General features: G+C 47.3%; 1 protein-coding gene across 7 annotated transcripts in view; it reads right to left on the bottom strand.

The window, feature by feature from the left end:
* Positions 1–15,506, bottom strand: part of Erg (ETS transcription factor ERG) — a 208,968-nt gene that overhangs the window by 92,198 nt on the left and 101,264 nt on the right. Inside the window, exon 1 of one of the 7 annotated variants that reach the window (XM_040750408.1) lies at positions 5,316–5,462. The exons of the other annotated variants lie outside the window; for them this stretch is intronic. Within the exon in view, the coding sequence (XP_040606342.1) occupies positions 5,316–5,333 (18 nt within the window). The 5' untranslated portion in view covers positions 5,334–5,462. Of the gene's footprint in view, positions 1–5,315; positions 5,463–15,506 lie in introns of those variants that run through there. 7 annotated transcript variants of the gene reach the window in all.

The following is a 15,506-nucleotide window of genomic DNA, read 5'->3' as shown; positions in this document are numbered from 1 at the left end:
TATTTCACCTCCCTAGGAGAGAGGTCACCAAGGAAATAGGACTTGATACAACGACTACATTATTATCTCTTTTCCTCTTCTTAGCTTAAATGCATGGTTTCAACACTTGTCAGCCCCTATGTCTTTTTGCCCGCCGCTACTGGCAATGATGGAGAAGTGTGCATGTTATTACCAAGAACAAGCCCCCATGTCTCCATGAGACTACGGACACAAATGAACAAAGTCAGGCATTCGGGAGAGGAGTCCAGAGACGGGAGGAGAAGCTCGGGACTAGAGGAGGAGGGCCGTGCCCACCACCTACTTCGGTCAAAGTCGATGGAGAAGCAATGGGGAACATGCTGGACCAAACATGGAGTAGACGTGTGAACGAGAAGAAAACACAGGTCACGGTGGGTACCTGGGACCGGTTCATACAGAAAGGAACAAGATGGATGCTAACACTAACACATATCAAATCAAAGCAGGAAAAATGAGCACCCATTCTTCCCTGACCAAATGGCAAAGATTAGATGGAATTACAGGAGAGTCAATTCTTCTGGGGGTAAGCTGGCAGAAGTCTGTGAAACTGGCATGACATTTAAATTTGACAAAGGTATTGAAGATGGGCATGCTTGCTGGTCACCCAGGAGTCCCTTTTCTGAGCAATGGTACTCACAGAATACTTTCTCTAGAAATCAGAGAGAGTGCGCGTGCCCAGCCATGCATCTATGAAAATCTGAAGGAAGACTATTTCCTGCAGCAGGAGTCTGTTGTAAAAAAAAATGATAATATCTAGTTTATGTTTTAAAAAGCATAAAAATACGCTTGTTAAAAGCCTGTAGTGGGCACGGCGGCGAAATGCGTACAGATTGATATCAAGAGCAAAAAAGCAGAACAGCTGTGTAGAAAAACAAACAGAATCGGAAAGACCGCGCCAGAGGCCAGTAGCCACCATGGCTTGCTGGGATACGCAGAATCTAAGTCGACTTTGGAACTTCTTTGCACTTCCCTTGCAGCGAAAGTGTCTTTCGCTTTACAACTGTGAATTGCACAAAGCAAAATTATGTTTTCCACTAAAAGCTTACGGAGAAAAATGGGTAGGTAAGGATCCCAGGGTCCTCCAACAAGACACAGTTCAGGCCTCCTGCTATCACTGAACATATACATAGTCTTGGGTCTCGGAAACAGCTGAAGGTAGCAGGCTAACCCCCATCGCCTAAGCAACTGGCTTCCTCTGAGTCCCACCTTCCCTGCTGCAACTGGATGCTACTCAGCATCTCCCACGTTCTCCCTGTCCCAGTAAACTCTGCCACGGACTTGGAGGCTACTTTTGGGGAGAGCCGCAAGAGACCATGCCGTTCGCTCCGTTCGTTATCTGTGAAACCACCCAGGCAGCGTCCACGGCCGTGGGCTTGACTCCTAAAGCTGGGCTGTGTGAAACACATAGGTAGGACAAAGTGGCATCAGGAAGCACGGCGGCTCACCGTGAAAGGGGACAATAACCTGAGTCCCATGGCATCTTCCATTTACTGAGTGCCGGCTCATACCAGCTTGAGGGACAGGGTCACCACCCTGATGCTGAGAGAGCTGGAGTCACACAGCTGAGCACCCACCAGAGATGGTCTCTGGAGTAATCTGATAGTGTGCCCAGGGCAGGGTGGGAAGCAGCGTCCTTCAGCCTATCGAAGCAGAAGCCCCTACGTTAGCAACCACACCTCGTCAAGACCATCTCTGCAAATTTCCTCTGCTGAGACTATGTGTGTCTCAGACACGCCCGTATGTCTCTGCAGTCTCGTGAGCGCCCGTGGCTAAATCAATGCCTCTCAGCTGAAGGGAAACCCACTCAGAAATTCCAACATGTCCATGAAGGCACCGTTTGCTTTTCGAATTTTATTTCATGGTATATGCTTTTCTAAGAGACATTGTTGAGAGTGTATGAGCGTGCTTGGGAATATGTTGTTTTGTATTTAAAAAAAAACTCAGGGTCTGTTTCTCAGAAGCAAAAAGATAATAGTTTATAGGAGATATCGATGATGAAGGGATCATTTTGTTCTGGGACATTTTCAGGGTGTGGGAGTCCTGCAGTGTGTTAAGTGAGGGGGGTAATGTGCCTGCCTCCCCCACACACACAGGCGTTCATGCACGTGAGTGACTGGTGGACATAGGTGGTCACACACAGACACACACACACACACACACACACACACACACACAGAGGCATTCATGCACATGCAGACATAAGTATGCTGTATCACAGAGGATCTGAGACTAGCCCAAGTGCACACAGTATCTCTGAGATGCTGTCTTCTCAATGCACTCAGCCCAGGGCAGAAGTTGGGGGCTGGGTGGGGGTGGGGTGCTCTGGGATGTGGCAGTTACCAAGAGGAACAACAACACTTGGCACCTGCAGTGTCTCCCACTGTCTCGGAATCCCTGACAAAGCAGCCAGAAGTAGGCCATGCCTCTTCCCTGATGCCAGTTGGGAGATGAGAGACACTGATGTAGTTAAGCTGCTTAACCACACCCAGCAAAGCCCAGCCCGGGCAGAGATTACCTTTCCCTCATCATCCCCAGTTTCAGAGTGCCATGGGCCTCCTTAGTAACTTTCCAACCATCCACAGCTTGCTTGCCTTGGACCGCCTTAGGAAATTTCCACATCCTGTCTGATTTCCTAAGCTGCTCCACTCAATCTGCTGCTTGAATGTGCTCCTTCCATGTACACAAATACACACACACACACACACACACACACACATACACACACACACACACTTGAAAGATTCAACTCTAGAATCAAGGCTTTCAGCCTATGAGTCCCAGTCTCAAATTGTTCGGGGTTAGACTGTTTTTCTATGGGAACCCTTTTCAGAGCCCCCTGCAATGTTTTTTAATGCAGGGCACTAATGTGTACAGATTGTGGGCTGTCTTTGGCTACTCAAAAGGCAACAGGTATTGCAAGCAAGGTTGGAAAAAAACCTTAGGAGGGCTGAATTAAACCCCTAACTGAAGTATGCACGGGGTTACATGAGGAAGAGGGGACTCTGGGGTCAATCAACTATCAGTATTGTGAGAAGCCCTCAGAGCCATCTTCCAAATGCTTGCACACAGAGATGTTGGCTCGTTTGCTGACGTGGTTTTTTATCAGAACTCACAATCTGATCCTGAAACCCATGAACGTCCAGAGAGAATTCTGAGTTCCTAAAATACCTTTACCTCTCCCCCACTGAAACATCATGTCCTTGGCCTCAAATCGGCAGAGCCCGGTAAGATGGCCAGCCAGCAAAGCGCCTCATGGGCTTTAGGTAGAAGGACTGACAGAAAGGAAGCCCATACTGAAAAGCCGTGCCTGATTCACAAGCACAGGGTACCCACGCATGAAAGGACTCAGACTGACTTACTGAAACACCCAAAACTCCAAGCATATTTGCAGCCGGAAAATGCCCCTGTGGGGGCTATCTCAACTTCAGGGGACAGTTCCCTATGCTAACTGGAGGCTTGCACTAGAGTAATTAAAACTGTAGTCGAAGGACTCAAGGCCTCTTTTCCCACTCCATAAACAAAGCCGCGTAAAATCATATCATTACTTTACCCAGGAACCCTCCCAGAAGTCACCTGATGAGAGGGACTGCTCTAACAGGGCCTTAAAGAATTCCCTGGAAGTCATTTCTACCGTGGGGAGACATACAATGTCGGGTAACACAGGATTCAACCACACGCAGAGTCCTACACAAGAGCGAGCAACTGTCCCCAAATGTATTCAAAAGATAAAAATGCATTCAGGCTTCAAAAGTGACGTCTTCATAAACATGGATCTTAAACAAAACACGCTGGAGCGTTTGCCAAAATGTACTCTGCCTTCTACAAGGCGGCCTGTTCTTTCTGTGCCCTAAGGAGGCCTGTTCTCTCTGTGCCCTTTCAAGCGATGATTTGGGGAGTGAGGAGGAGCCCACATAAGCTTCTACTCAAACTATTTAAGATTCACAGAGAATATCGGATTTAATTGTTTTGAAACAGGAATAGAATTAAGAATCTAAAGCAAAACCTGAAAGTAGGATGTATCAGACCCAATGTTAAAACTCTCCCCCTAGGTCACAATATCTCAGCTGGCCCTAATCCTTGCAGCCAGAGAATGTAAACTCGAAGATGACAGCCTTTGGTGTGAGCCTCACTAGGTTAAAGAACACATCCTGAGAGCTAAAAATTGGGTGGAACACTGAAACACAGTTTACACGATACATAATCAACGCGACGGATAATAAACCAAAGAGGGTTTTTCTAAGACCTCACGTCAGTTGTGGACAAACCCCGATTTTCATGAGTTTTTCAAGCTAAGCAGGACTCTTAGCGGACGGACAGCTGATATCCCATTTTCATGACACAAAACTACAGACACAACACATAGAATGTTGTTTGGCTTCCTTCCTAGGTTGTCTCTCTAGGTTGTGGGTTTTCCTCATTCCCACAGATGTCACCAAAGCCTGGTAGCCTAGAATGTAGTCGAACAGGCCCGCCACCTTACAACAGCGCCATTCCCACTGGCCTCTCTATCTTCCAGCTGCCCACAGCAACCAGCCCACATTTAATCCTCCACCCGTGCAAATTTGTCTCCTTGTTAAACCCTACCAGCTTCCTTCCAGAAACATTTAGACGAAAACACATAGAACCGAACAGGCCGACAGACGGCTGCTTCCCAGTCCCCGCATGCCACACATGACCAGGAAGAAAGCTTACAGCGCACAGAGAGGCAGGTGTTTTATTTGTGATAGACAAGAAAACCAACACGCCCGGTTACCACCATTTGAGTTTTGAGACGGCTCAGTCCTCTCAGCATGGAGGTCCCACAATTCAAGTCAACACTTGTCCATCCCGTTACCAACAGCCACCGAGGGTCTCCTCACTTCCACGGGGACGAGCTGGCATGCCTGGTGGTAAGGGTTCCCTGAAGTCCATCCAAACATTCGCCACTGACAAAAGCCCTGCCCTCCGACCTCTGGGATTGCTGCTTCCCATCAGACCCACATCCATGCACCGCTAGGAACAGGTAAAGAATCTGAAAATTCAGAAGTGCTCCAAAAAAGAGCCTCCGCAAAAGTAATCCATGGCGCTCAACGGAGAATTTAGAAACCCCATTTTTTTTCTGAGTTTGAAGTTTTTAAGCCTTGCGGATGGTCGGAGTAGGAAAAAGGAAATTTACTAGGCAGCCCAGAGGAAATCTTGTTGTCCTCTATTGTGGTAGGGGGGGTGTTGCCCAACCCTAACTTATCTGCCTTGATAAAGGAAGAGCCGAGCGCAAGAAGAACAAGATTTTGTCAAATGTAGAGGAACCCTCTTCTTACCTTAATAGTGCTGGCCATAATGCAATCGGGTTTATTGATCGTTAATAAATGTTAATAATAATTATTGCTTCTCTCTGACCAGAAAGTAGTTGTTTAGAGCGGATGAGATTGTGCTAAGTCTGGGAAATGAAGTCAGCCAATGGCAGGAAGAGGTTTCTATTGGTCCTGGCTGCCCAGCCCAAAGAAACAGGATATTTGGGAGTGGAGAGATAAGAGACCCTGAAAACAATGTTGTTTTTCTTGATGATATGCAGCCAGGAGAATTTTTTTTAATTAAAAAAAAAGGCATCAATTGGCTGGGACTGGGACTGTCACAGCAGGTGTGACCTGTGTTACTCTGGGTGACAGGCTGCTGTAGACCAAAGCAGGATACAGATGTGATGAGGCTCTGCATGGCTGCTCAGGGTAGGTGGGGGGCACCTCACAGCCTGGGTGTCGGTACTTTACAGCCCCCTCCTCCCAGAAATGCCACCAGCCAGCAAGGGCACAGGACAGAAGCTAAGTAGGACCTGTTTCATGTTACTAAATGGCCATGTTTAATAAGGGCAATTTGCTGGCCAGCTATCAAAAAACAAAAAAATAAAGCCTCTTTTTATGCAACGTCTCCATAGAATGTTACAGATCTGCTTCGAGAGTTCTCCAACCAAACATGAGAAGTCACTGTATATATTTTCTCCCTCAAAGGAAATGAGTTGAAAATGCAGACACCTAGAATCAGGGTAACCAGGAAAACTGAAGAAATAGAAACAGACACACATCAAAATCTTGTTTCCAAACACTTATGTAGGGGCTGTGGGGTCAGTAAGGCGTTTGCCGTGCAAGCATGAGGACCTGAGTTCAATCCCCGGAACCCACAGGAAAAAAGCTGGGTATAGTCCCACATACCTTCAGTTCTAACACGGGAAGTCAGGGACAAGGGATCCTCGGAGCTCACTGGCCAGACAGCCTGTGCCAACCAGCTGGTTCCAGGTATGTATGTATGTATGCATATATATTCATACATACTACATATGCTTATGCACACCCCAATAACTACCTTCTATATTCTAGAACATAGGCCCTACTGATGGAACATACCAGGCATGCTGCTGACCATGGATTCCAATAGAACTCGGAGCTACCAAGAAGAAGGAGGCCACGAGACATTCCCATTAAGTGCATAGGGCCCAGGGGTGCAGGTTCAAAGCCACAGTTCTCTTTCCCCTGAAGGAGGCAGAGCTGACACAGACCTTTAATTACTCATTTTCAGGAAATTACTTGTTCTGTGGAAGAAACAAAAGTTTGCTTTGAATTGAACCACATGAACGTTGGACCAGTAGCGAGAACGGTCTCACGGGGACGCAAGAAACACAATGGCCCCAGAGCCTGAGTCATGGACAATTCTTAGTTCTTAGTTACTGGGGTAGACAGGCAGTGAACTCAGTTCATTCAGACTTTGGGCCAGCTCTGCCCAGATTCGACACACTAGCCCCTTTCTCTTGCTTGTCAATCTTGTCCACCTCCATCCCTGTGTGCAAAGATTCAAAAAGAAGGATAAAGAAAGGATTTGGAGACAGAAGGGGGGAGGGTGGATCCCAGTGGTCTAACACCTGCCCAACATGTGCAGGGACTTTGGGGTTCAAACCCCAACAGGGCAAAAAGACAGGGAGGGGAGAGGAAAAGGGAGTGGGGGGGAGGAGGAGGAAGAGGGAAGGAGCAGGAAAGAGAAAGGACTTAGGGACCATGAAGAGGGAAGCTTTTAGCAAGAAAGAAATGTACAAAAGAATGCTAATTCTAGTATAATTCCAGTAAAAGTCTAGGAGGCTCGGAGGTTCTCAGCACCTACATTTTGAGGGAATGTTGATTTCCGGCTCCTTTTATCTCTGAACAATGAGTAAGATGGCAGACTGATTAAAACTGTGTTTCCCCTAAAATTCTCTCAAAAGTTCTGAGCTGTTTCAGCCCGGCAGCTTCCCACAAGTGCTGAGAAAAAGAAACAAAGTAGCGATGCTGCCCCTGTGCTACACACGCCCTGGGCTTTTCTTCTCTCCTGTCTGAAGTTTCCCGGCTCCCTCCAGTAAGCGGAAGGTCCACAGGGTGGGTGGATTTGCCAAGTGTCGGCTTCTAAAGGACCAACTTCTTTCCAATAAAATAGCCACAGATGGTCTTGCTTCCAGGACCAGCATGGGACTGTGTCCTGTGGCAGAGTCAGCAAGCTCCTTATGGAGGTCTAACTACCCCCATGACCTGCCCAGGACACCATGGTGCCTGTCTAATCCAAGTCAAATTGTCAAGAGCAAAAATTTTAACTTTGATTTTGAGATAATTTCAGCCTTCCTGGAAGGTTACAACACAGAGAGACCTCCTCACCCACGTCAGCTTCCTGAAATCCCACCATTTTCTCGCCCCCCCCAATATTTGTGTGCAATGCACACATCCTTTACTACTTGTTAAAAATGCTGTTTTATCAGAGACTGAATTATTTGCCTGGATAACTCTAAAAAGAAACCAGACACTATAATTATTTGATATAATTTCTAAAGGTTCTGCCTGGACCTCTCACTGTGCCTAATTGGGAACTTCAACGGAAGTCTAAACAGTGATCGGACAGCATAATAATTTGGGGGGGCAGAGTTGTAAACCTTGCCTGTTTTAAAATGGCAGCCCCTCTGTTTAAAAATCCCTCATTTCTAATGACAAAACACTAGCACACTTTAACCTTCAAAGAGTACTGGAATGCAAGGACTCTTCCATAAATTTATTTGGCTGTTGGTAGCACAAACAGCACCAATGAATTAGAACACCCTGGTGGCACTTCCCAAACCATACCCTGGGCATTATTTGAGATGGGGGAAGCTCACCTCATCTTTCCCTAGCCCTAGGTCTGAGCTCTCATGTGGTCTTGACTCAGTCACTCAGCAGTTCTAGACTGGCTGCCTTTCCCAACGATGTTAATTTGTGGGAAACTATCACCAGGCAGTTCTAGTTAGAGAGCAATCTGGCGGCTTCTGGGGGTCATCCCAGCATGTGTCTGTCAGGGTTAGGTCCATATCCTCCCCCCTTAAAGCACAGGAACACTCTATTGGACCGGTAGGCCCTCGTAGGAGTCATGGATGCCAACACCTATGCGTGAATGCTGTAGTCCGTTCGTTCTTCATTCCTCCACCATGAGACCATCACCCAGAAAGTCAACTCCCTTTCATGAGTCTGCTCATAGCTTGCTCCAAAGCAAAAAGGGAAATTGTGTGAAATACAAAACTGCACACATGTACATAATGAAAAATAAATTCTATCATCTACTTGTCCCCAAGCCATGCCTCAGATTGTATGATGGTCTGACCCATGTTTCCTCATTAACTACATGCAATATGGTGGGTCAGCGCACCATAGAACACCTAGGCTGAGGACAGCAGAGCTCTGCAAGTGACACATGGCCAAGGCAAGAGAATAATACAGCACCTAGCAACAGGGGGGACAATAGCGGAACTGTGACTGCTGTGCTAATGATCCCTGCTTCAGGCATCTGCAAAGTGGAATATTCATCATCATCAAAATTACAGCAAGCGCCGGGGCGGCGGTGGCACATGCTTTTAATGCCAGCACTCGGGAGGCAGAGGCAGGTGGATCTTTGTGAGTTCGAGGCCAGCCTGGTCTACAAGAGTGAGTTCCAGGACAGCCTCCAGAGAAACCCTGTTTTGAACAAAAATTATGGCAGGAATGAGGTGGGGAGATGGTTTGGTGGATAACGGCACTAAACGCTCAAGCAAGAGGACCTGAGTTCTGACCCCTGGGCACCCACATAAGAAACAGAGCGTGGCCATGCCCACCTGTAAACCCAGCACTGAGGATTTACTCATAGGAAAAGAGTGCTCTGTGTTCCAGGTACAAGGAGAGGACTGTCTTAAGGCAAAAAAGTCCAGAACAACAGAAGAGCATACCTCCACACGTGTGCACATGCACGCACGCACACACACACACGCGTACACACACAGACACTGTAGGAAAATCATGCAGTGTATGAATACTGATGATATGTAAAATCCCCACCTGGTAAACTAAAATTCACCATGCAAAGTTTTCACAGATGCACTTTGTTTTGAAGGGAAAGGCAAACACCAGAAATAGCGACAAGCTATGCATTAGCAATGCTAGTGCAGGGAATCCATTGTCGAAACACTTGCAATATGCGTTACTCAGCTTTCATATTAAAGGCGGGTAAGTAATATGCAACTTAACTCTTTTGCAAATACCCAAGGGATGCAAGCATGCCTCGCACACATGCAACACATACTTCTGATTGTCAAACCTGCCCTGCATTCATATAGAAATGCATAGCTGGAGAGATGGCTCAGGAGTTGAGAGTACTTGACGCTCTTTCAGAGGACCTGAGTTTGGTTCCCAACACCCATGGCAGGCAGCTCTCATCTGTCTGTAACTCCAGCTCTGGGGATCTGACACCCTCTTCTGGCTTCCTTGGGCACCTGTACACATTCCATGTTCTCACATATACACATACACATATGAGTACTTCTTTTTAAATGTCTACACACATCAAAAAAATCATCCACTTTTAAAAATGTAATTTTAGTAAAAAAAAAGTCTAGAAGAAACTTTTGTGTGTGATGGTGACCATCCATCCAACAGTTCACCCTGCTGGCACTAATGACACACATTTCTCACACAAGAAACTCCAGCGGACACTGACAAAGCCAGGGTGACAGGGCTATGACCCACCACTGATCATAGCATTCAGGAAGTCCATGTCAAGCTAGTCAAGTCACACACACACACACACACACACACACACACACACACACACACACCCTACAAGGCAAAGCCCATGAAAGAAATGTAGGCTTTTTAAGGCCAAAACAAATGCTGTACATTGTTCCTTGGATGACACATGAATCTTAAAACGCATTCTGTTTGGATGATTCACAAGAACCCTGCAAGAAGGATGTCCCAAGGATTTTTGCCAGGGACGTGCCTGAGATTAGGTGATAAGAATCGGCCATCTGGAGCTGTCCCTACAATGGAAAACTCCACTATGCTGTGGAACTTTCCCATCTATATCAGTGAGAGCGTTTGTTGCTGGGGTGCCGTCAGACTCCAGGCCTCCTGGGAATCGCTGGCTGAGGACTTCTTTCTATTCACAATGTGCAGCATGCTTTTTAGGTCTTACCTTGCCGTGCCAAGCTCTGCGCGAGTGTGCATGGGCATGCCTGTGGGTGTGCATGAGTGCATGCATGTGTGTGAATGCCCAAGTATTTGCCTGTGTGTATGTATATACACATATACATCATTGTGAGCATGAGTGTGAATACCTATGCATGTCTGTGTATACGTGTGTATAATATATGTGTGTATAAATGTATATATATGCTTGTGTGTATATATCTATGCACAAGTATGTGCACGTGTGTGTGAGTGCCTATAAACGTGTCTATGTGGGCACTCTGCTCACCCCCCAGCAGGTCCTTAAGAAACAATCACATTGCCATGTAAGTAACTGTTTCTTAACACTTTCTCTGAGGGGTGAATACAGTCTTCAGTCTCTTGGTCGATCTGAACTAATTTAATGCGAGGAAATTGCTATCACACACTAAATCCTCAACTTTCAACACCCATGCCGCAATTTCCTTCACTGTGAGGCGGGCATTGGTCCGGCTCTGTGGGTTCATATGAAGCAACGACTCCAATGAGCAGGATTTCCTCAGCACCCAGCATGTCCTCAAGTTTGTGCAAACCTTGGCTGCCCTCATCCCTGAATGCCTGGAATGTTAACACCATTATCATGGACCCTAAATCTGCTAATGTATTACTCATGCTTTAAAAAAAAAAAAGAAGAAAAGAAAGAGGAGTGATTATTCTGACACAATAGTTTAGCTGAAAGCAGCTCTCAAATTTCCTGATGCATGACCATGTCTCTGTACACAATGCACTTCAAGGTTATGCAACATGTGACTGGCTGTCTATGAGCACAGATGTTATTTGGAGACATTGTCTTGCACCAGTCACCTGGAGGCTTGGTCTGCCCAAAGGACTCACTGCCAGAGGGTACGCAAAGACTCTTTGCCACACTGGCGGAGGCTGTGACACAGCTCTGTCCTTGTCAGAATCAGACTTCCATAGAGGCACTGTCCTTGTCAGTATCCTCTGCCATGTCACGACAGCATCTCGGGCTACCGAGACTAACTTTGGTTTTTATCACCATTCAGAATCTTAGATGGTTTTTCAAAAAGTGTATTTGCCTCCCTTATCAGATACCAGACATCTCATCATTTATTGATCTGTAATTACTTTGCAAGCTGTTTCTTTTAGGACCAAGGAAATGGCTTTGTGGGGGTAAAGTCACCTGCTAAGCAATCCTGGCAGGCAGAGTCCCTGGAACCCAAGTAAGGGTGGGAAGAAATAATCCAGTCTACAAGGTTGTCCCCTGACCGCTACAAGTACACACACATGATCCCAAGCACTTCTCTATTCCCATCACATGCACGCACACACACATGCACTCACACACACACATGCACTCACACACACATGCACTCACACACACACATGCACGCACGCGCATATGCACACACACACACACAAATAAAGCTTTAAGAATTAAATTATTTTTATAGCAAAATGCTGAGACGCTATCTTAAAGAACCACAGCCTGTGACACAATGCTGTCACTCAACCGTGGAGATTTCGAGAGACATCTGTGGGCAAGCGTTGATCCTCCTGACTGCTCTTTTAAAGGCCGAGGCAGCCCAGCTTTATCCTGATGTCACTTAATACGGTCCGTTGCTGACTAATGTATTTCTCCCAGAGATGAATTCAGACATGAAGCCAACACAGAAAGAAGAAAAAAAAAAAGATCGGCCATGGATTTCTTTATGTTTTCTCACATCTCACACGCAAGCAACCTGCAGATGTCAGGGCACCGGAGGCCGGGTTTGGAGTCCAGGGCACAGACCAGTCAGAGCTGGTTTCCGTGCAGTCCCTGCTCCACATCCCCAGGCTGCACCCCACCTCCCTGCACCGTACCCCCCCTCATGCTGTGTCGTCTCCCATAGCACAAAGTCTAAACACTTGAAATCCACTTGAACGCATCTCTTCCAGCCGACCCGGGTAGCGATCCGTTTCTGCGACAGGGTCTCTCAGTGATTAACCTAGACTGACTGGCTGAGCCTCCAGGGATCCTCCTCTCTCCTCCCACCTCACCACCCAGGGTATGAACGCTGCCATGCTGACTTTTTTTTCCTTAGTGTAAACGCTGTGGACCAGAACTAGGATACCTATGACCCATCTTTACCCACTAAGTCATCTTCTCAGACCTTTTCTGATAGACCAGAAATGGGAATTTAAGAGAAAAGCCAAGCTTCCGCCCCCAAATATTCCAGCCTTCATGTGTAGTTACCAAAATAGCCCTGTCTGGAGAGCTGCAGGCAACAGCCACCTACTGCCCCAAGAGGGGCATTGCTTTGTCTGTCAGCTCCCTAGTAGCTGGAGCCTTGGAGTGGGCGTCCCTTTGAACTGCCGGAATCTTTGACACTAGGGGGCACTACATGTCCCTCAAAAAGGCCAGGAGAAAGCAAACCAATCCGGGTAGGGTTTGCCCTAAAATTCCTGGAACTGTTGTTGTTATTCCGCAAAGCTGTCTTGGTTTTATTCACCAACAAGAAAAAAATGCCAGCATTCATAAATTTTAAGAAAGAAAAAAAATCTTGAGTTGCACATTATTTATGGAACTAAAGGAAGTAGATTTTAAGCAGCAGGAACACATGTAGCAGACTGGACCCTGGACCCTGTATGACTGCTCTACAGCACTGTGGGTGGTTGAGCCCTGGGTGAGTCGACTTCACAACAATGCAGGTGTGGCCGTGATTAGTTAGAGTTGGACCAAGTCAGCAACATAGTAGAGCGTCCGGTGCCTGTGCGTGAGACGCTCACCTCATCTCCGACATCTTTGCACAGCTGAAACATGTGAAAGAATAAGGATTATATCATGATACGTGCAGTGCAAAGAGCAGGTGCACTTTGTTACACATCTATTTTAAAAAGAGCAATATGATGTTGTAGTTTATGCTTACAATACACCCTCTGTAAAATGCAATTATATAGATATAGATAGACGCTAGATAGACGGACAGGCAGTCAGACAGAGAAGGAGGTTTTAAAACCAAGCATAATCCAGACGTGGTGGTTCACACCTTTAACCCTCAGCACTCAGGAGATGGAGGCAGGAAAATTAGGAGTTTAAGGTCAGCCTTAGCTATAAAGTCAGAGGCCAGCCTCGGCTCCACGAGACCCTGGTTTCAAACTGTAAAACAAACAAACAGTCTTATGAGCAACCAAATGTGCTAGTTTCCTGAAAATACTGGTAATGTGTAATCCTACTGACTTTGAGGTCAGCAAAATACTAACGTTACACATGGGCTCTCCAGCAGTATACCCCAAACCTGGATTGACCTCTGCAGCTCACCCTGCCCTTGTTTGTACTTAAAATAGCTGGAGTGTTTCTGTTTCCACTTGGATTTATAATAACGAGGGCTGGTGAGGTCAGTGGGTGAGGGTTGTTTGTCTCTGGGTCTAGGCTGTGGGTCGAGTGAGTGTGGACAGACTCTGGCCAGCAGCTAAGAGGCCAGGTGCAGTTCCTCCTGCCTGTTTTCCACCCCACCAGCCAGCAGAGACCAGGGCTGCTCTCACTGCTCACAGTGGGGTAGCTCAGGCAGGTTTCATTCCCTCACCTGCTATTGTCACAGGGAAATGCACATGGCTTGTGAGTATGAACAGAGTCACAGCATCACAGCGTGAATGTCACGGCAGCGTGAATAACTACGGCCACCAGCTCAGGGTCCCACAGCTTCATCAGAGGCTGAGGGACGAGAGCAAGCGCCCCAGCTGCTTCCCACCTCCGCAAACGGGGGCTCTGCACACATGCTGGAGGAGACAGACGACCTTCGAGCCAGGCCGCAGAACAAGAGCGGGAGACTGTGTCCTCATCCCAGAGGCTGTGACTCAGCCCTGTATGCTGAGTGACTCCAAACTATTATTTAATTCATGTGTGCCAGTTTCCTCTTGCATCTCAATGGGAACGTGTCTACAGGTACATTCAAACCAGGGGTCTGCCTCTGTGCCTCCCTCCCACCACCCGCCCCCCCACGGAGTCTCAATGCCTGAGAGGTCCCAAACAGCAAGTGCTTGTGAGCGTGAACAACATCACAGAGTGGACAGGAATGAATGAATGAATGATGACTGAATCAAACACACACACAGACCTCAGGAGCATCATGGAAGGGATACAGCAATCTAGCAAGGGCATGTTGCTCGAGAACAAGGGTATGATGGGAGCACAGGCACCATGGTCCGGGGGGAAGCACCCTGGTCAGAGGAAGGTTTGACAAAGGCCAGACACACTTCACGTTCCAGATGCCCTGGCTCGCTTGAGGCCAAGACCAGCTGTGGCTACCCCTCCCTCCCTCCTGGACGGAGCTCTGCCAGTGTGTTCTCCATCGGTCTGGCTTCCATTTGAGCACACACTGGGCTAAGACATTCACTGAAGAATAAGCGGACATCTGGAACTTAGTGGTGATTCACCCATCGCCTTCCGTACACATGCACACGTGTACACACATGCACACACACGTACTCACAGAATCATGCACACATTCTCACACATGCTTACACGCTCACATGATGCACACATGCATGCACATACACACACTCACAAGACAGAAACGAAGAGAAAGGCCCCCTGCTCCCTCGCACACCCCCAACAGAACACTTTCTTCTGTCTGCAGCACGCAGTTGCAGACCTCCAGACACTGGGTCGTTTTGGAAGGGCCCTCTTTGAGCAACTGCTCTAAGCAAAGCATTTGGAAATGAGAAAACCTTATAGACTCTGTGAGGACTTCCAACTCTCTATCCCATGAGGTCCCCTTCACAGCTGCAAGTAGACACACAACACACATGACATATGTACACAGTCCCCCTACCTCTTCTGCTTTTTGTGTATCATGCTGAGTTTATGGTAGCGTCATCTGGATTTCTATGGAGAACTATCACTCCCATCATGCACTGCTCAGCAGTTGCAACTTCCCAAAGTAACTAAGCTAAATATAAGTTCAGCTACACTGTTTTGGTGTGAGGACTGGTTTCACATGTCTTTAGAGACCAAGATCACGGTGCATTCCCTGCCTTTCTAGGCTCTAACCATATCCC

This window comes from Mesocricetus auratus, unplaced genomic scaffold (assembly GCF_017639785.1).
Source record: "Mesocricetus auratus isolate SY011 unplaced genomic scaffold, BCM_Maur_2.0 Super-Scaffold_100008, whole genome shotgun sequence".
In the NCBI taxonomy this organism is placed as follows: domain Eukaryota; kingdom Metazoa; phylum Chordata; class Mammalia; order Rodentia; family Cricetidae; genus Mesocricetus; species Mesocricetus auratus.
The sequence above is the reverse complement of the archived record's forward strand: the minus strand, read 5'-3'. Positions and strand labels throughout refer to the sequence as shown.